Here is a 21,802-nt window from a genome sequence, read left to right as displayed (position 1 = left end):
AGCAATTATCCCCCTTCTTTTACTTTGCAAAAGAACCCCTCTTGTGTATATAATATATATATGGTTAATCAAAATTTTTGTTGTGCATGCAAATAAATTCAAAATCATGAATGTTGTGGACCCAGCATGGTGGTCTAGGCTGGTAACCCGCAGGTCGCAGTATCGAATCCCGGCCACGGCAGTGACACTTTTGATAAGGGCATAGAGTCTTGAGGCTCGTGCGCTTATGTTTAGGCGGACGTTAAAAAATCCCAGGTGGTCAAAATTTACGGAGCCATCTAAGCGGCATCTCTCATAATCATATGGTAATTTTGGGATTGTGAATCCTGGCAAATACATGAAAATTGTGTATGTATAAGTAACAACGTTCTCGCGTCTGCACATCAGGGAAAGAAATGTGTATCGAGGATTTGCGGTTTACCCAATCATCCTCGAGCCAGCTCCTCTAACAACATTCACTTAGTGAATACGGTGATGATTTTTAAACTCTTCAAAAAAGCGGAAATCACTTAGACTCACCTATGAGATATATTTTGCTGCCCGGCTAACTGCGACCAGACTCGAGAAAGATTTTCCCAACCAGCTTACTAAAGGGCATAGAATGACCGAAATGTTTTTGAAGCACCCTCACCCAGACTCCATCTCGCCAAATTATTACTCACGTGTTCTCACTCAGATTGACAGATAAATATAAGTATTCACTACTCCGTGACTGAGTGATCCAAGTAATCGGTCCTTTTGTGTCCAAGATCAATTTCACCCATATATCGTAGAATCACCGCTCTATGTGGCACCTTTTGATCTCGTACTTTCGAATACGAGGTAAGAGTGGCTGGGAATTTTCACAGCGAAAGCTTGATTGATATGTGGGGTTTAACGTCCCAAAACCACTATATGATTATGAGAGACGCCGTAGTGGAGGGCTCCGGAAATTTAGACCACCTGGGGTTCTTTAACGTGCACCCAAATCTGAGCACACGGGCCTACAACATTTCCGCCTCCATCGGAAATGCAGCCGCCGCAGCCGGGATACGAACCCGCACCCTGTGGGTCAGCAGCCGAGTACCTTAGCCACTAGACCACCGCGGCGGGGCTGCACAGCGAAAGCTGTGCATGGCTAGGCGAAAAAACAAAAGGGTCTCCACGCGAAGAGCTAACGTCTTCATTGGATGTTCTATCAATTACGTCATTTCGTACGTCGCAACCAAGTGCGTGTGCCATAGGGAGCTGCATCAGCGACGTCGTTCATCGCGCGAGAGGAGAGATAGGAGCGGTTGAAGCCAAGAAATGACGCAAGCTCAGTATCCCCATGGGAACACATCACAGCGCCTTTAGGAGAATGTGGGGAAGGTACGTGAACGCGCAGCACTTTCAAAAGAATCGCTTTGAAAGAGAAACATAGAAAAAAATGGCAGCATATCCTCTGGTTGAATGATGAAGAGTGGGGCTAAGCATCCGTTCATCCATTCGTTCTTGCTTCCGTTCATCCATGCGTCCGTCTGTGCGACCGTCCGTGCGTCCTTCCGCCCGTCCGTGCGTGCGTCTGTTCGTGCGTCCACACGTCCATCCGTGCGTTCGTCCCTGCGTTTGTCCATGCATCCATCCGTCCATGCAGCCATCCATGCATCTGTTCATGCATCTGTCTGTGTGTCCGTGCGTTCATCTAGTCAACACTCCAAGTACGACCATCTCACATCTTTTCATCATTTATTCCGCATATAGAAGCGCCGCCATCCAGCGGACATTCCAAAAACTAAACGAGATGTGCACACGCACACTTTCTTACGGCTTGCGCTGCTTGTCTACTTCCCACTTTTAACCACCTCGAGTTAATGGTATATACTAGTTCATTGTATTTATGGCACTGCGGCCCTACGCTCGCTAAACCTAACTAAAACAAAGAAGGTCACGCCCAACGAGTATAACGTAGCAACCCTTTCTTCTCAGATAGTGCTCAATTTACATGCCAATGGCTGCTAGTGGGGAATGAGAGACAGGAGAATTCGGCTTTTAGTTAACACGCACGCTGCGAATTTTTTATTGTTCAACAAAGCACAGGAGAAATCTGCCACCGGCACCACTTTGCAGGTCAAAGCGTGAGACATGTTGCGTACTATGACGAGGGACGTACGGGTGCCGCTTTAAAGAGCTTCGCTACCAAAATTGAAATACACTTCGTAAACACTGATGTGTGTTTGGCGAATGCCTCCTGCTATTTAGGGCGTAGGTCAAATTTGGAATGCGATGCACGCGTCTCCCTTCTTGAATGACAGGAGACGCTGGGCACAGTGAAGCTACGCAAGCAAAGTGCTGTAGAGTACGACACGAACGGCCGCTGTATGTGGACCCCTGTGGCCACTTGGCACCATGTCAGGTCGTTCAGGGGGACGGGGGGGGCGGACAGATGAACAGACGGGCGTGATCATGAGTGATTGAAGGCTTTCGCCTTTTAACTGCAGCACTGTCTTTTTGGCAGCCTTCTAGACAGCGCTACACAGAGGTTAGAGGTGGAAGAGAAACAATAGAGCATGGAAGGGAAAAAGAGTTTGATGCGTAGGGTGGCATTTCAGGCCGTAATATGCACGCGCACCCGCATCGCCCCTCAGCCGAAAAAGCGGGCAAACAGGTCCACAAGCAATATACGTATGTAAACAAACATTACGTGATGTGCTAACGTGGACCCGAACAGTTCGGCGTCGCAGGTGGATTCAACTTCGAACTTCCAGGATGAGAGGGCACTGGTGCTGCCACCACCCGAACTGCAGTGAACTTTCCCGGAACAGCGATGACAACTAATCCGTTAAACACTCCATGTTTGTCGGGCAGATGGAGCAGTGTGGGCATCAGTGGGCACAAGAACAGGACCGGTCGGCGAAGCGCAAGCAGACACAACGCACCTAGGATCCGGCAGCCTTCCGAACTCCATGCAAGCGAGAACCGCTAGCCGAAGATACGGCATTGTACAGTGAGCAGGGTCCGTGATGCATACACTGAAACGCGCTGACCGGGGCCGACGCCACCTTATCTAGGGTTGCTTTGGCTGCGACGTCTGCCACCAGCTGATGCGTCAAGTTTTAGCTTCGCTGTTTGAGCATCAGGACGCCTACATAGGCGGTGATTTTTTTCTGAACACGAAAGCATTTTATGTCGACACGGCTCCGCTGACGTGCTTCCGTCATGGCTATGACGTTGTAAAATATATATTCAGACACTGCAAAAAAAGAGAAGAAAATGATCTGTCGCGGGGCACCAAACCCACGACTTCTCCATCCGCAGTGCATGGAACCAACCGCTAGGCCACAGAATGTACTTGTTTAAATGCTTGGTTGGGACAATTTGTATGGTAAATATTGGGCACTAACATAATACAATGAAAAACAACAAGCATGACCACCAGTCCCATTTGGATTGATGTTGTCCCCTTAAAAAAGCTTAAGGGTTGCGAAACCTTGACACTCATTCTAGCACGATCTCCTGTATTTTGCTACACTCAATGAATGCAGCCATGCTTCGCCTCAAATGACGGCTGACTCCCCAACCGGGCTGAAGTGGTATGCGGCCATTTGCGCACGCGACATACAGCGGAGACTGGCGAACATCAACTCATAAAATGGTGCGCGATTTTCAATCTTCATTGCAAGATACTGTGCGGAACATGCGGCTCTAAAAGAAAAGCTTTCTTTGTTGCCCTCTCAAAATTGTCCAATGAGAAAAAATCACAGCATATCATCGGAGCGAATGATCAGTGGGGAGAAGGATTTGTCAGTGCGTTCGTGCTTCCATCCGTCCACGCGTCAGTACATGCATCCATCCCTCCATGTGTCCGTCCGTCCTTTCATGCTCCCGTGCGTGCATTTGTTTTCCTGTCCGTCCAACCATCTGTCCCTCTGTCCATCCGTCCATCTAGTAAACACTCCAAGTACCACCATCTCACAACTTTTCATCATATACTAATCATATACAAGCACCGCCATCCAGCGGACATTCCAAGGACTAAACAAGAAGTGGCTACCCACTACTGCTACTACTACAAACATTGGGGCACGACCCATGGTTTAAGGAGCTTCGCCCCTAAAAAATATGGTCTATTGTTTATGGTTTCTCACAAATCAAGCAGTGTGGTTCCATGGTGTGAAAGAGCCCCGTTCCTCTGTAAAATTATTTACGAATAGTGTTCCTCTCTTTAACTTGAAGAAGAATTTTTTCAGCCCTCCTGGTACTTTCACGCACTTCAGGACATTTTGTCCCGATCTTCACTTTATATAGCCCCTTAAAATGGTACTCCGAAAACCATATCACATACGTGTTTGTACAAATATTTTATTCTAACACTTACTAGATATTTCAACAAATGGGACAGATAAAAAACGTACGCTCTGTACCACTTTCTTGAGATAGCTACGCAACGGAAAGGGCCGGCCATCAGTATTGACAAGTTTCGGTAAGGCACTGCCTAATTTGAGTTGGCCTACCATATGCAAAAACAGATCACTGACGTCATAAAAAAAGAAAAATTCAATTACTAATTGTCTTAAAAATAAGTACGCCCGTCCGAGACCCCCGTTCTTCACGCGACTGAATAAATTTTTCCGGCTGGACCTTTCCCATTCTGATCCCCAAACAAAAACTGGGAACACTCCATGCAGCCTTTCCACATTGACTGCCTTCTGCAACGCTGCCTTCTTACGCCCACCCAGGACCATGCAGGAAAAGGAATTTAAAAGAGGGAGTATGACTTCACGCGGTCACCCTTGGCAAGCTGTGCCGTATCACGCGGGCAGTTTTGGCAAGCCGTGACAAGCCGTGCAAGCAGTGCCGCGGGCAGCCTTGGCAAGCCGTGCCATTGGCAAACCGTGCCGTCAGCCGAACACGTAAAATCAAGCCAACAGCGAGACTTGCCGATACTTCGAAATACTGTGCCCCGTAGCTTTTTCAATCGGAATGCACTGGTTCGGCGTACACAGGCCAGCTCGTGGAGGTGGCTCGAAGATGCAACAACACTGAAAGTACTGAAAGCTACCGCCAGTTATGACGTTTTCATCACATGTTTGGCGGACGCGGTGGGCTTCAATCGTGTGAGCTAATGCCCCCTCCCTTCTTTTTCTTCCGCCAAACTCAAGGACATATCGTGTCTCCTGGAGTTCTTAAACTGATTCCTGAAAGGGGGAACAAACATGTTTTTTTTAGGTATGTGACCCGCAGGATATATTTGTTTACCAAAAAAAAAATGTCATGAGAGAGGTTACGCAGGCGAGCTCGAAGCTTCTTCTCATTGCGTAACTGACGCCACAGATCAGTAACTATTGACCTGGCCTTGAAACGTTAGTGCGTTGAAGAATACGCGAGTGAACGTGAGTATAAACTTGAGCCTACACAAGGCTGATATTAAGAAAGAAGCTGAGTTGAGGGGTGCACAAGTTGGCTAAAAACATGGAGCCTAATCACACTCACTAAAGCAACACATTTGGGCTTAGGGCTCACTCGCGCCCATTGTCATGAAAATGTTGCTAAACCGGACTCACTCGCAATTGGACCCCTAATTCTCGTGGACTCAAACATAACAGCACTCACACGCCATCAACAAGACTCACGAATCAATGTCAGACCGACTAAGTCTGTATTATAAAGTTGCGAGGCTGCAATCGACTGCGCACGCCATTAGTTTGTGGCCTGGTATTTATGGGCTGAGGAATGTAGAATTGCATTGTTCAATTTACGGCATCGGCATGCATATCAGCGCTGTAAATGCTATCTATGCACTTATAATCGCAGACCGTTGAAGAAGTGTTATTGTAACAACGACCTCAATACCAATTCCGACCCTTTCCCAGAAATCGTACAGCTACGCCGTGATATGGAAGCATGTTACGCACAGATGCATGCGCAGCTGGAGTCAGCAATGATGCATACGAACGTAAGAATTCAAGTAGCTATAGATTGTGCGAGACAGCAGCCTCTAGTGCTTCGGCAGGAGATAGCCGTCATACAGGCATCAAAGGAGCGCATGCCCTCCCTCTTTGCTGAGTTAGTCTCAAGGTTTGAGTCCGCCGCTTCCTAGCAAATTCTCAAGCTGTGCGGCCTCAGCCCCCACTCCAGGTGCAAGGTGGACGCACCCATACTTCCACCCGACCACTTCTTCTCACGATGATGATGACGTGTCTTAACCAGCAGCAAATCATGGTATGGCATTAAAACTGCCGGGGATACCGACAAAATAGGGGCTCCCTGCAACAGTACTTTGCTATGGCCACCTATCCTCAAAATGTAATTGTCCTACAAGAGCCAAACTGCTCCCCAACTCTATCTGGTTTCGACTCTTTTGCAGGTAACTCTCCACTCGTTAGAGTCTTAGTTTCCAAAAAACATCACATGCAACACTCACACTACAAGCATCGATATTTCTCATCAAATCGTTAAAATAATCACCCAGGGCAAGTAAAGTTGCAGTTTCTATACACTCAACGTGTATAGATCTCCCCGCTCGCGCACCCATTCATTTTATGAACTCCTAAAAAAATTTGGGCGTCTTGGACGCACCCTGTTGGTGTGCGGAGGTTTCAACGCTGCGCCCACAGTCTGGTGTTGCCTCAAATCAGCAGCAAAGCGAACTAGGATCTGGGACGATATATGCAACTTGAGATACACATTGCATACAAATCTCGGACACCCTACTCGCATAGGGAACACTGTCTCACGAGACACATGCCCCGACCTCACCTTTTCCAAAAACACAAGACCAGTAGTATCACATGGTCCTCTCGACGAACATCACGGCAGTGACCACTATATTGTGGCCACTATACTAACACTACACAATGCAGGCTGTCCCGAGCGGAAGGTGCGTACTACGGACTAGGTGCGGTTCAGAGAGCGTGGACAAAACTTTACCGAAGAGTCAGAGTATGACAAATGGCTAGAGTCTCCGATGACATAGATGCGTGTACGCGCGCAGTCGCTACCACAACCGCGAACCCTGACGTGGTCCCACACCTTCTGCATCTGTAGGAGGCGCGTAGAGGGCTCACGCGGCGTTGGGAGCATCAACGTCTCAATCGCAGGCTTCGTCGGCGTATCGACCAACTCTCACAGGAGGCACAAGAATACGCGAAGCACCTCGTCCACAACAACTGGCGGTGTTTCTACGAGCGTCTTTCGGAAATTCTGGAGCCGGCGAAAACATGGTCGATACTTCACGCCCTTATATATCCATCCGCTACCAAAACGCAAACTTTTCACCAAGTACATCGCTTAACACATATGTACAGGAACGATCCATTGGGCCTCCTCAAAGAACTTGAACGACGTTTCATCGCTACCAGACTCATGTCAAAGAATCCTGACTACCCAAACATGTTGGAATCTAACGAGGAACTCGACGCGGACATAACGGTTGATGAAGTTCGCGTAGTTCTTCAAAATATCCGTCGAAATACGGCACCAGGTGCTGATCACATTCGATATTCTGCCCTTCGTAACCTCAGTGACTCAGATCTTAAACATCTAACGAACCTCTTCAATGACTATTGGTATAAAGGTACACTACCACAGGTATGGCGTCATGTTGATACTTCTTTAATACCTAAACGAGGCAAACCCATAGCCATAAATAATCTGCGGCCGATATCTCTTACCTCATGCGTTGGAATGGTAATGAAACACGTTCGTTTACGGCGTCTGCAGCCTTTCCTCGAGCGACAGTCATTTTTTTTTCGCACTGACAGATTAGATATCGGGCACATCTCTCCACGCAGGCGGTGCTTCTACATCTCATGAACGAGGCTATGGGCCGTTCGTCGCGAGCCAGACAAGGGCCATCCTCGCCCTTGATTTAAAAGGAGCTATTGATAACTTGGCACGTGACTTGATCCCACAGAATCTAGCGGAATCTAATTGCGGATGCCGCATGTATTTTTACATTCGTTTCATTCTACGTGATAAGACAGTTAGCATCGAATAGGACCACACCGTCCGGACACGATTCGCCTTACAGGTCGCGTCACTACTCAGGATTCAGTTCTGTCCCCCATCCTGTTTAATATCGCCCTGGCAAGACTGCCTAAGCAGCTTGATCAGATCCCCGTTGTCGCCCATGCAATTTATGCAGACGACATAACGATCTGGACGACGCGAGGCTCAGACGGGGCTATTCAGGATCACCTACAGCAGGCTGCCGACATCGTTAGCGCCTACGCACGACAGTGCAGCTTGATCAGTTCCCCTCTCAAGTCCGAGCTTGTTATTATCCGGGTGCACAGCATCAAGCCGCCACGCCAGATCGTTGTGCAGGTGAATGGAGTTGCCGTCCCTCAGGTCGAGCGTGATCGCATACTTGGCTTGCACGTTCAAGCGAACGTAAGAGCGGACTAAACTGTTTCTCTTTTGTCCCGACAATTTGAACAGATTCTCGCTATAATACAACGGGTATCAAACAGGCACTCAGGACTACAAAGCCGTAATCTTCTGCGGCTAGCGCAGGCCGGCGTAATCAGCCGCACTACATACGGTCTCCCTTTTCACACACTTACCCAGTCGGAGCAGGTGCGGGTAGACGTAATGCTGCGAAAAGCGACCAAGTTTGCCCACGGCCTCGCACACTTCACTGCTACAACGCGTCTGCTAGCGCTAGAGATCCATAACACACTCTCAGAACTATTGGAAGCTCAGTGGACCAGCCAAAGGCAATGCCTTTCGCTCACATCCACTGGGCGACATGTGCTCTCGCGACTGGGATACCCAGTCTTGCACAATCACGTCGAAGACACCGCTATTGGTGTCCCACCATGGGTACGTTGTACCCTGGAGGTGCGCAGCTCCCCGAGAACATGAATCCTAAGCATGACGCGGGACGCCGGCGTGCCCGTGTTCGGTACCTGATGTGCATGCTCAGTGACACCGCTGATGGCAACACTTTATATAGCGATTCTGCACGATGCAGCAACGGGTACACCACGGTAGTGCTGGATGGCACCGCAACATTGCTTACAGCTGCCTCTTTGCAGAGCTCTACTTCTGTGGACGGCGAAGTCGTTGGTGTAGCGCTTGCTCTCTGACACACTCTTGACATTCCTGTGGAGGTTTACATACTAACCGACTCGCAGCATGCTTAACGACCCTTTTTGATGGGATGTGGTTTTCCCAAGGCAGCCCTCCACATCCTACTTGAGGCATAAAACATCGAAACACCCAGCCCACAACGTATCCACTTGCTCTGGACTCCTGGTGACGCCTCCATGCCGATTAATGACTGCGCTCACGCGGTCGCTCGAGAGCTTAGCCACCGAGCTGCCCGGCATGGCGAGGCTGGGAGTCCAGACCAAGTGGGCCCTCCACTTACGTACCAATACATATTGGCGTACTACACTACAGCTAGACGCACCATACACCCGCCCTCACCATCGGTCTCGCGAGAGGAAGATGTGGCACTCCGCGAACTCCAAACGCATACGTTCCCCAGCCTCCTCATCATGCAAAAATTATACCCTCACCTCTACGCACACTCTTGCCCGGGCGGTGGCAGCTCCCAAACAGTACTTTACGTCACGGTGCAGTGCGTTGCAAAATTATTTCCTCCCCTTCCCATTATTCTGTACCCCTTCCGCACCAAAAAGGTTTAGGAGGATGCCCCTGCAACCGGCCTCCCGAGGTTCACCAGGCCTTGGTTAAACGGGCCAGATTGGTCACCGAGATTATCATGGAAAACACGGACTAGGGTTGCCACATGCTTTGCCCAAATGTGCCTAATGAAATGTTTTTTTTTTCTCTCTCTCTGTAGCAGTCAGCAACTTTCATTTATGATGGCTGAATATATGGCACCGTTAATGTTTTAGTCATCTTTTTACTTGGAGCACAAGAATAAAGTTGTTAGTACAATAGCATGTTTTAAAGTACTATGCAAAAATGACCTCAACGTTTTTTATGATAGTTTTTTTGAGTCGTTGCCAGAATTTGTACATCGTTTCTGGGGCATACCTTATATGTAAGAAGAGAAACAGCAGTTACTCACTCTGTGAATAACAGGACGAAGTCAGATTTTTGAACCGAGTTGTCTTTTGAAGCATATTCTCTCAGTTTATTTACAGAACCACTCGCGTCCACATTTCCAGTAGACGTAAACATCATAAAATTAGGCCTTTTCTGAAACAATTCGGTATTTTGGTGTCAAAGTGGCACATGCCTTTCTTGTTTTAGTACGTACCTCACTGGAGCTCTGGTATGCTACTAGAACGACACGGATAGGAGGTTTCAATTGCTGAAGCTCCAGGCTCACCTACAATCAGAAAACTGAGAGTTACTGTCATTTCGACCAGAGGTATGTTATTGTTCTTTTATTGTTTTTAAAGACAGCAAAAAGAGGATGCTGCTATTGCCACCAGTGCAGCTTATTCCAAGACTCGGTTTAAGTTCTAGATAATAAGGCTATAGCATCTATACAAACAGTGCTTGAAAGTGGCTTGGAGACAGATTTGGGGGAGGGGGGACTTAGAATATTGGTTTATTTGTTGTCATCCATTAACTTCCAAGAACAACATGTTCACGAGGGTGTATATTGCTAAAGAACTGGTCAACCTTCACTGACTTGTTGCCAACATATGCTGCAACTGCCATCTCCTTAGGTGGGAACACTTCTATGTGGCTTTACTAATTGCAAGTTAGAGTAAACCTTTTACACTCATTATTTCACAGGTAGTTTGAAACATCTTTGAATGTACAGATTGGCTCAACGAAAAGAAATCTGCAAAATGGGGAAAGGGAGGGTGTAATGTGAACTTAGCACGGGTGAATTTTTGGCCTTGTTGGTGTAACATTTTCATAAAGCTCAGCGTAGCACTTCAAATCACAAGGATGGGACAGGGTTGTGTATGATCGGCCAGTCCCATCTTCGTCATTTCAGTGCCGCGATTAGCTCTATAAACATGTCTTGTGCTCTTTGTGCCTTTGTTTGCTGCACACTACATTCTTGTGTTCTTTGTGTAGAGTTCATTTCAACTGGACTCCTGTTCAATTTGGTGTTCTGTACACAACAAACATGTACTCCCCAGACAACACTCGATGTCCTCAGGTCGTCCTCATATGTTACAATTGTCCTTGCACAGTTATCATTGACCTCAGTGCCTACTGAGGACGACACAAGCTGGTTTGACCCGGAAACGTCTTTTAGAGTGCTTTCTGAATGCAACAACTGGTCCGGAAAAGGTCCTGTCAAGGACCTTTAGGGATCGCAAAAGCATTGCACTGTGCACTTAGATATAATTCCCCAAAACCTTTGAGCACCAAGTAGATGCGTTTCATACGTGAAAACTTTCTCCCCACATTCGTTTCATACAGTTATAAAGTTATTGCATATTTTTACCTCGTTTGTTTCTTTTGTTTTTGGCAGAAAACTTTCAAATCACTCATTCCGCCTAATGAGACACACGTAATTATTTGGCTTGGGTATCGAACCTGGTATTGTGAAATGTACATTTGAAACAGTGTGTTCCTAAATATCAGAACCTTAAATTAGTCATAATACGTGGCTGTAGCGCGTAATAACAAACTAGCAGCTGGCAACCATTAACCAAGCGGCACCCTTGTGGATAGTCAAGTAGCCAAGCCATTCCAAGCCAACTGACTGTCAAAATGGGGTCTGTCAGGGAAGGTGCTGTGTACTAATGAAGGTTCGTGTCCTTTGTTCTTTGTGTGCATGGTTAAAAGTGAGATATGTGAAAGAGTGTAAGTCGCAGGTGACGGCGGTAGGTAAATTGCTGTGTTGATGGGTGCACTGGGCTGCTCAACGTTCAGACTGATCATGGATGTATTGTCACCAGCCGACCTAGGCGAGGTGTGGTTCGAAGCATTCTTGAACACCAGCCAATCACGATCAATTGTGCTTTGAAGCAGCCTGGTCCCAACGTGAAAAGGATCGACTTCTGCATCTGACACATGGCCCGACCTCGGGCAAGTGAAGTCGAAGCCCATGTCGAGTGTACTGGCAGGCTGTCATAGGGGAGCCTCTAACATAAGTGAGGGCATTGGACACGATACACGTGGTGATGAGGACACTGTGTCAAACTTTTGAGGAATATTACAAACGTGGTTGATTTAGCTGTGTCGACCGCCTTTATACTGCTTTTCTTTTTCAGACTATACGCGGACTTGAATGCCTGAAAAAAGCTGTCAGTTTTGATTAAATACTGTTAAATAAATTTCAGTCAACAAGCTTTGTTTTGTCACCTCTCTGTTAATTGATACAGTATATATACACGAGAACTCACAGGTGTTTTTTTTTTCGGATGTATGAAAATATCATAATTGATTGATTTGTGGGGTTTAACGTCCCAAAACCACCATAGGATTATGAGAAAATATAAAAAAAACAAAAAAATTATAAGTAGTATCACTGCCCACAGTACCGAACCGGCCACGCAATTGTTCTGAAAAGATACTGAAAAAGTCCTGAAGTGTTGTTTTGAGGATGTGCTGAGGTTGTTATGTGTATGGACAAGAAGACGGGATTAGTGCCATTAAAGTACCATAAGAGGACATTCTGAAGACGTCATATTGTCCTCACAGAGGCATATTGAGGACGTCCTGAGGTTGTGTTTGTGTTGTCTGGGTTCAGGGAGCCAGCCATGAATGACTGCATTCATTCCACAAAATCATGCTACCTGTGCAAAACATATAGTAAGTTGTAATCATTCTATGAACCCTGTCTTCATTTGTAGGTGAAGGTGTGCCCAGAAACTAAATTAACAGCGTGTCCAGCCAACGAAACTCTCTGTCAAACAAAACAAATAACTCACATTCACAAGCACTCAGAACCTAAATGAAATCCTCCATTGCTATATTTTGAAAGCAAGCTGCATGGCGCAGCTTTGGTGCGGCACACTGTCGTGCGGAACAATACAGCAGACTGTTGTGCAGAACAATACAGCAGACAGTTGTGTGGAACGATACAAACATTTTTGTATTAGTTGCAATAACGTATACAATACGTAAGATCGCTTTGTTCGAAGGAAATTGTCGTATTTTAGTCACGGAATAATATCTACGGTCTTAATAGATTAACGGGTACTGTGGTAACTGTGCTGAATGCATGGCTTCCGTGAAGAGGCTACGTCTTAAGGAGATAGTTGTATTCTTGCTCACGGAATCGCTTGGCACCGCTATACCTTCAGCATTCCCTGTTAAGGAGATTCCTCATTTTTTACAGTGTAGTCGAACTTCAAGTTTCCTGCTAGGCAGAAGCTTTTCTTCCTCTGATGATCTTTCCGATGAGGGCTCAGGGACAGCGCCTGTCAGTTAGATTTTCACTTCTTCTCCAAACATCAATCTTTCCGGTGTTTGCCCTGTGGTGCTTTGAATCGTGTTTTCCTGCCTGAAGGAAAAGCGCGTGATACGGCGTTGTCTCAGTCTGAGCATTGGTGAGGACGATGTTAAGCTCTGCCACGTAGCGCTCGGCCAATGCCTCGTAGGCTCGGCTTATTTGTTCGTCGCTGGGTAGTAAGGAGCTGGCTTAACAGATGGTACGCCGTTGTTGCTGTGAAACGTGAATTTAGACCGAAACGAAAAGACATTGTGCGAGACTACCTTGCGTCATTGGCTAAGCGTTGCAAACAAAGACCGGATTGTGTCGATGACGGCTGCTAATATTGTTGTAGTCATTTGCTTTACCTCAAGCCACTTTGTGTATGCGTCTGCAGCCACGAGAAACACCCTTTGATAGGTCTAGCAAAATCAATATGCAGGCGGTGTAAAGGCCCGTCTGGCCTTTCCCATTCAAGAATAGGAGTCTTTGGTGGGATCCGTGGTTGCATTGACAAGGCAAGCAATCTCGCACTGTGAATTTCGCGTAATGGTCCACTTCTGGCCTCCACATATGTGTTTTGCGGCGCCTCCTCATGGCAACAATAGAGCGTTTTAGTAGAGCACCCATTTTTTTAGAGCGCCCTTTTTGTGCCAGGTGTACAATGGACAATGTTTCTGCAATAACGATGTTGTTGTTGTCTGCTTCACTAAGGCCGCGATAGATGGCGCCACCTAATCAGCTGGTCGGGGGCTTGCATAATTTTAGTTTCCATGTTCCAGGCCATTCTAGCTTTTATAATCTGGCTGAAACCGTGTAATCACTATAAGTGCTCGCACTTTGGCTAACTTTAACTCGACGGCTAGAGTATCCGCAGTGCGGATATCATGAGATCTTGCGAAGGTGGACCTTACAAGGTGGCTGATTCATGCTGTCCGAGATTTGGCGCCTTTGTGCCATGCTATTTGTATAGTGGCTAACTACTCTAATATTTGCGCCTAAAACTTAAAAGTCAAAGTGGCGGCTCTGGCCAGCCTCGGCTTTGCTCGCCGTGAAGGTAACATGATGCGCCAGCATGTGCGCCGGGGCAGCAAATCTGCGCTAGGAGGCCAGTGGTGGCAGCGTTGTTTATGGCCGCGCGGACGCGTGGCCGCATCGCCCCAGAGATCTTGCGACGCATCTGTTTGGGGTTTCGCGCATGCGCAATACCACCGTCCCAACGTCCTGGGTACGCATGCCACTTGGGTACCCAGCACTAAATCTCCATATGCCTCGAGGCACTGCACGGAGAAACGATATGGCTTGCTCACGAAGTGCCACCGGAATCACAACTTTTAATCCCGAAGTGACGCAGCCACAATGGCTGCTTAACTCAGCTCACTTGCAGTGCGCTGAAATGTTCACCATTCTCGTGTAGCTGCGTAGACTTCTTTAGCGACAGCGCACTCCTTCGTTGATGCTGCTATCGTATTAGCTGTTAGTGGAGGGTTTGGCTGCGCCTCGAACATGTGAATATCAACCGGCAAGGTTGGTTCGTAGAATGCGGTGCCTAATGGCAGGTGGCTTAGTGCGTCAGCATTCTGGTGTGCCATCACTATCGGAAAAATGCCATGGTGGATACTGGAAAACATGGTGGGAGTAGTGTAAAATAATAGTGGGCATGGTGGAAATTATGATGGATATGTTGGGACGTAGTGGAAAATATGGTGGATATGCCGGGACATACTGGGTGGTATGGTGTACAGAGGATGGGTAAAGTGGAAATGATGGTGGAAAGCAGAGGCTAGATAGTGGGCAATAATGGGACACTCTGCCCACTATTGCGATAATGCTGGGAAGCCCTAAGCATATGGTGGGTGGTGCTTATTATTGTGGGCCACATGGTGTACCAAGCTGAGAAACCCTTCCCACCACTGCGATAATGCTGGGAAGCACTAAGCAGACGATGGGTGCTGCTTGTTATGGTGGGTACTTGTCGCATATCTGTACACGCGCGCTTGTGCGATACACTGTCACGCGGCCCATATCGCAACACCCTCGCCCACGATGTGAATAAAAGCGCTTGGCACGCGGTGGGCCGGGGGCACTTTCCTTCGGCACTCTTGGTTATCGCTATGTTGCTGGCATGCGAATAAAGCATGTTTGAGTACTGGCGGCGTCTTCATACCCGGAAGCCCTGGAAAAGGACATAGTTCTTGGCGACGAGGATCTTGGGACTCTGGTGGACTGCCACAAGAAGACAAGTCAGCGAAACGATGTCGGCGCACTTGGGGCAAGTAGAACCATTCGATGACTCTTCAGCTGATTGGGCTAGTTATGAAGAACACCTCCAAGCATTTTCGCGTGCTAACAAAGTCTCGGAGGATCAGAAGGCTGATACCTTGATAAGCCTAGTAGGACCGAAGACGTACGCATTGTTGAAGTCGTTAACGTCTCCTGAGACTCCCGCAAAGAAGTCTTTTGAAGAACTTCTAAGCTTACTGCAAAACCACTTTCTTCACAAACTGTCCATTATCGGTGAAAGGGCCATATTTCATCGCCGCTCACAACTGCCGCAAGAGACTATTACTCAGTATGCCGCAGAGCTGCGTAGACTCGCGCAAACTTGTGAGTTCGGTACTTTTCTTGATCAAGCGTTAAGGGACAGATTTGGTTGTGGCTTGCTCCGGGCTGACATACAACGAAGTTTATTTGCAGAAGACAATCAGTTAAAGTTTCAGACAGCAGTTGATCGTGCGATAGTCATTGAAGCTGCGATTCAAAGCACATCTGCTACGCGCTCAACAGCACAGCAAGAATTTAAAGTGCACAAAGTTAAAAGCACTGGGGAAGCTTCTACCTCATGTTATCGCTGCGGATCGGTGAAACACACCACCAGCTCTTGTCCGTATGCGAATGCCAAATGTTTTCATTGCAACAAAAAGGGCCACATCAAGAATGCTTGCCGGAGCAAACAGCTAAAAGAATCGAAAAGTAAAAATAAACGGCATGCTAGTACCTTGAAACTGCCATGAAACAATTTGAATAGTGTAAAACCTGCTGCAGAGGCAGGACAAAAACCAATCATGGTCGAGGTCGCTATTGACGGCGTACCAGTGAACATGGAACTCGATACAGGGGCTGCTGTATCCGTGACGTCTGTCTCACAGTCCCGTTCTCTTTTTCCCAGAGGTTATCTGTTTTGTCCAAGCCGTGATGTAACTGTTGCTTCAGCGAAAGAGCTACAGCATTGCGCTGGCACGACCACCCTCTACATTGCGCTAAAACGCATCCCAATGCTCAATCAAATAAATTAGGTGGGCCTATCTATGGAATGAGCCTAGAAGCGTCTTAAAGCGTGAGCAGATGTCACCCTTTAGAACGAGTGCGAAACGGGTAATAAACTTAGCAGACCCCACCGGTAAACTGTTGCTGCTCCCCAGTCCACTTGGGTTTTTTTTCCTTGCAGTTGTGTATTGTAAAAAAATAGCACTGGTGCTAATAACACAGTGGCAATTGTTAGAGGCAGCTGTTGCTTGTGTTTAATAAATGTGCAATCTTTAGTAGCAGGTGCAGATTTTGTCTATGTCGTGTACACGACAAACTTAACTGGAGATGAGCCGTAAGTTGGTATGTCAACTATCTATTTAACACACAACTAGCCTCATGTTGGTATGGCGCAGTTCGGAGAAGTTGGATGAAACAAATAAATCTGGTAAGCAATCAACAAGTGTAACCTGCAAGAAGGAACGGATTACAGGATCGAAATTGTCTCGAAAAAAGAAGAATCGGGACACTATTTGCCATAGATAAAGGTGTTTTAGTCCTAACTCACCCTCACTAACTGGCTTGAATATATTATCACGGCGCATGAGCTCAAAAGTCGAAGACCATATGAAAGTAGCGAAAATCCGACGAAAGCGTTGTATATAGAATCTTGCGCAATGAATAAGTTGCAATACATAGTAAAGCTTTGTCGCTAAGAAAGTATTGGAAGCTTCAGATTTCCCAAATATCGAAAGTCGATAGGGAACAAATGTCTGGGCCTGTCGTTCAAGCTTAGGGACGCGTTCCTTCCAGTAATGCGCACTGAATCTATATGCATGCAATGGTACACCGAGGTATGTTGGAGAAGTTCTTGCCCAATTAATCCCTGCAAAGTGGTTCGGTGTGCTACCCTACAAGCCAAAGCACAGTCCTAAACTTTTAGAGGCATTTAAACGAGCTCCTGATACTACGCCAAACTTTTCAGTAGTATATACCACAATTTCGACACTTGGTTTATCTGTGCAAAAGAATGCGACATCGTCTGCATAAGCCAATACTATAACCTCACTGCCTAATATACTAAAGCCATGAATGCAACTCGACTGTATTATGCTTAAACACAGTGGTTCTAGATAAAGTGCAAATAAAAGAAGTGACATTGGTCATCCCTGTTTTACAGAAGAGCGAATAGAAAGTGGCTTGGAGAGTTGACCATTAACTATCAGACGAGTTGAGCATTCATTATAGCATAGTTTAACGCCTTTAAGAACAACTTCTCCGAACGCCCATGCTTGTGGGGATTCATGCAGGAAGTTTACCTCGCAGTTCAGTTCCTTAAAGCCCGCTTTTCTGTAGAATACCTATGCACAGTATCGCACAAGGTGCCGTATAAGGACCTACTGAGTACACTCTTCCCACCTCCATTGTACCGCTCACTGTACTACAATCTTCCAGGCCACGATGTGTTGAAGCGAGTGCGCAAAATGCACATTCCACCTAATTCAAAAACATTCTTCTATAAACTCCACTCTGAAACATTGGCGGTAAACACATGGTTAGAAAGAAAGGGTATTTTCATTCCGTCTGTTAACTGCCGTCTATGTTATGTGCCGGAAACGATTGAACATTGCTTTGTTAGCTGCAAAGATGCCATACTGTTTTGGGATGTCCTTCAGCGAGCACTGAAAAAACGTTTCGTCATTAATTCTCACACAATACGTTATCTTCTACCAGCAGCGCTTGATGAAGTACCATATGATATGTGTTTCCTCATAGGTATGCACATCTTGTGGAAGACACGAATGCAAGACTGCAATGCAGAGCCCACCACCTCTTCAAGTGCACACTTCATTCAAATGGCTATCCACCTAAAAAAAACATTTACGACAAGCTAGACTTCAGACAGGACTGGTACTCCGTCGTAGAGAACTGTTTGACCTCACCCCTTTTTTGTTTGTATAACACGATGTGAAGAACTCTCCATGTGAGGAACTCACGCTGTGTTAGCCATTTAGTGTTTATGAGTAACGCTTGAGTGCTTACTTTCGCGATTTGATTGTACTTTTGTTCGCTTGATATTGTCTTTATTGCGCAAGTACTTTATTAAATCCCATGAAAAAGAAGTTGGTATGGCGCAGTGATTAGTGCCTCCGCATGGGAATCCGCAGGTTGCATGTTCAATCCTCCCTGGCACCTTTTTTTACGGGACGGGTGTTTTTTTATACCGTTTTTATAGAATTTTTTTTTATTTTTTGTGGCAGCTCGTCAAGGTGATTCTGACGCCATTTGGCGCTCAAGCGTTGCTGGCACTGCAGCACCCACCATATCCCGCCATGCGCCATGGTGGGCGTTTCCCACCATTCACCAACTACATAAATCCACTATAATGATGGGTGGTGGTTCACACCATGCCCACCATTCGTTTTTCCCGATAAGGATGACTTTCATTATTAGATTTTGTATCGTGCAGAGGTTCATAGGGCATTTAAGTAACGTAGTGCATAGCATTGTCGTGTTATCTTGGGTACATATGAATTTCTTACGCCTTGGTGATGTTGTTTCGTTTTACTAACGCATGCGTTTTTAACGTCTCCCTATTTTTGGTACAATTTGCAAGTAGCTGTCTTGAATCAGCATTCCTTGGGATCGTGCACGTCGTCGCAACGCCAAAAACGTTGTATTTTTGTTATTAAATTAGCCGTAGTTGTGCAGTGACCCTATTGTTGACTGGTGTGATATACTGGTTTGAAGTTCCGTCCCTCTACTATTGACCGGCACTCTTCGCTCGCTGGGTAGGCATTGGCGAAGGTAAGAACTGTCTCCGCGAACAGGCGTTCTTGAAGGCCTTCTTTGCGCAGTGAGCACACAAAGCGATTACACAATCTTACGTCTAAAAAGAGCATGGTGGTGTTAGCAGGTGTGGCAGTCGATTCTCCCTCTTGCGCAGTAGCTGAAGTGCTTAAGGTCGACGTGACGAAACTTCAATCCCCAGCGAGCTTTTTAATAGCCGCTACGTACACTCTAAATATTGTAACCTATGCAAAGGTGAATTTTTCCCATATTGGTGCAACTATAACCTGAAAGTTACATAAGTGTAACCCTAACGTTTAAACCTTTCTAATGCCCTACTGAATAAACGTCCACCATATGAATGGTGGATTCCACCTTCCACCATTTTGGTGGATTATGGCGGTGGAAATGTTGGTGGCACATAGTGTATGGTGGCTATGGTGGAGCGGATGGTGGATGGCGTGCTCCAGCTGGCAATGCTGGAGCACGAAGCAGCGTCACAACCACCGTGACAAGCTGCCACTAAAGATAATAAAAATAATTGTATTAAAAACGATGTAGAAAGCACCTGCAAAAAACAAAAAAAAACTTGCGACAGCGGTGAATCGCACCTGCCACCTCCGAATTCTGAACTGAGCACACTAACCATTGCGCCACGCCGACAAATGGCGATAAAGCGGTAGTCATGTAAGGAAGTCACTGTGTAACTTAAGTTTTGTTTTTTGTTTACTCGGGAGGGACGGAATCTGCATCTGATAAAATTCGCACATTTGATAAACACGAACAACTGCTGCCTGTAGCGATTACCACTGCGATAATGGCAACAGCGCTAAGTTTTTGTTACAATTTGCAACGGCAAGGAAACGAAAACAACTCAGTGGACTAAGGAGCAGGTACAGTTTATCAGCGGTTACTGCCAAGTTTATTGTCCGTTTCTCGCTCCTTCCAAAGAGCGATATTCATCATCATCAGCCTGACTACGTCCACTGCAGGACAAAGGCCTCTCCCATGTTCCGCCAGTTAACCCGGTCCTGTGCTTGCTGCTGCCAATTTATACCCGAACACTTCTTAATCTCATCTGCCCACCTAACCTTCTGTCTCCCCCTAACCCGCTTCCCTTCTCTGGGAATCCAGTCAGTTACCCTTAATGACCAGCGGTTATCCTGTCTACGCGCTACATGCCCTGCCCATGTCCATTTCTTCTTCTTGATTTCAGCTATGATATCCTTAACCCCCGTTTGTTCCCTAATCCACTCTGCTCTCTTCTTGTCTCTTAAGGTTACACCTACCATTTTTCTTTCCATTGCTCGCTGCGTCGTCCTCAATTTAAGCTGAACCCTCTTTGTAAGTCTCCAGGTTTCTGCTCCGTAGCTAAGTACCGGCAAGATACAGCTGTTATATACCTTCCTCTTGAGGGATAGTGGCAACCTACCTGTCATAATTTGGGAGTGCTTGCCGAATGTGCTCCACCCCATTCTTATTCTTCTAGTTACTTCAATCTCGTGATTCGGCTCTGCGGTTATTACCTGCCCTAAGTAGACATAGTCTTTTACAACTTCAAGTGCACTATTACCTATCTCGAAGCGCTGCTTCTTGCCGAGGTTGTTGTACATTACTTTCGTTTTCTGCAGATTAATTTTAAGACCCACCTTTCTGCTCTCCTTGTCTAACTCCGTAATCATGAGTTGCAATTCGTCCCCCGAGTTACTCAGCAATGCAATGTCATCGGCGAAGCGCAGGTTACTAAGGTATTCTCCATTGACTCTTATCCCTAACTGTTCCCATTCTAGGCTTCTGAAAACCTCCTGTAAGCACGCGGTAAATAGCATTGGGGAAATTGTGTCCCCCTGCCTTACACCCTTCTTGATTGGTATTCTGTTGCTTTCTTTATGAAGCACTATGGTACCAGTTGATCCCCTGTAGATTTCTTCCAGAATGTTTATATATACTTCATCTACGCCCTGATTCCGCAGTGTTTGCATGACGGCTGATATTTGTACTGAATCAAACGCCTTCTCGTAATCTATGAAGGCTATGTATAGTGGTTGGTTATACTCTGAGCATTTCTCTATTACCTCTGAGCTGCGAAGCAACTGACCACGGCGGCGGTCAGATCTGCAACGCAGCAGAGGGTGCTAAGAATCTCTGGATCCGGACAGGCCGCCATTGGAACCTGAACTTGGCAACGTTTAACGCTAGAACCTTATCTAGTGAGGGAAGTCTAGCTGTACTATTCGAGGAGCTAGACGGTGTTAAATGGGATATAATAGGGCTCAGTGAGGTTAGGAAGACAGATGAGGCCTACACGGTGCTACAGAATGGGCACGTCCTTTGCTACAGGGGCTTGGCAGACAGAAGAGAACTGGGAGTGGGGTTCCTAATTCACAGAAACATAGCTGGCAACATAGAGGAATACTATAGCATTAATGAAAGGGTGGTAGGTATCGTAATTAAACTGAATAAAAAATACAAAATGAAGGT

At 46.6% G+C, this 21,802-nt stretch overlaps 1 protein-coding gene across 5 annotated transcripts in view; it reads right to left on the bottom strand.

The window, feature by feature from the left end:
- LOC119170217 (venom metalloproteinase BumaMPs1) overlaps positions 1 to 21,802 on the bottom strand; it is a 336,963-nt gene that overhangs the window by 89,609 nt on the left and 225,552 nt on the right. For all 5 annotated transcript variants that reach the window (XR_012894142.1, XR_012894141.1, XM_075888614.1 and 2 more), the window contains 2 exons: positions 10,196 to 10,267; positions 10,004 to 10,134 (listed from right to left, as the gene is read on the bottom strand). Coding sequence is in view for 3 of the 5 variants with exons in the window: in XM_075888614.1 (XP_075744729.1) it covers positions 10,004 to 10,134; positions 10,196 to 10,267 (203 nt within the window). In the remaining 2 variants the exon portion in view is untranslated. The remainder of the gene's footprint in view (positions 1 to 10,003; positions 10,135 to 10,195; positions 10,268 to 21,802) is intronic.

Source organism: Rhipicephalus microplus, chromosome 3 (genome assembly GCF_043290135.1).
Source record: "Rhipicephalus microplus isolate Deutch F79 chromosome 3, USDA_Rmic, whole genome shotgun sequence".
Taxonomy (NCBI): domain Eukaryota; kingdom Metazoa; phylum Arthropoda; class Arachnida; order Ixodida; family Ixodidae; genus Rhipicephalus; species Rhipicephalus microplus.
Note: the sequence above shows the minus strand (reverse complement) of the source record. Positions and strands in the feature narration are given on the sequence as shown.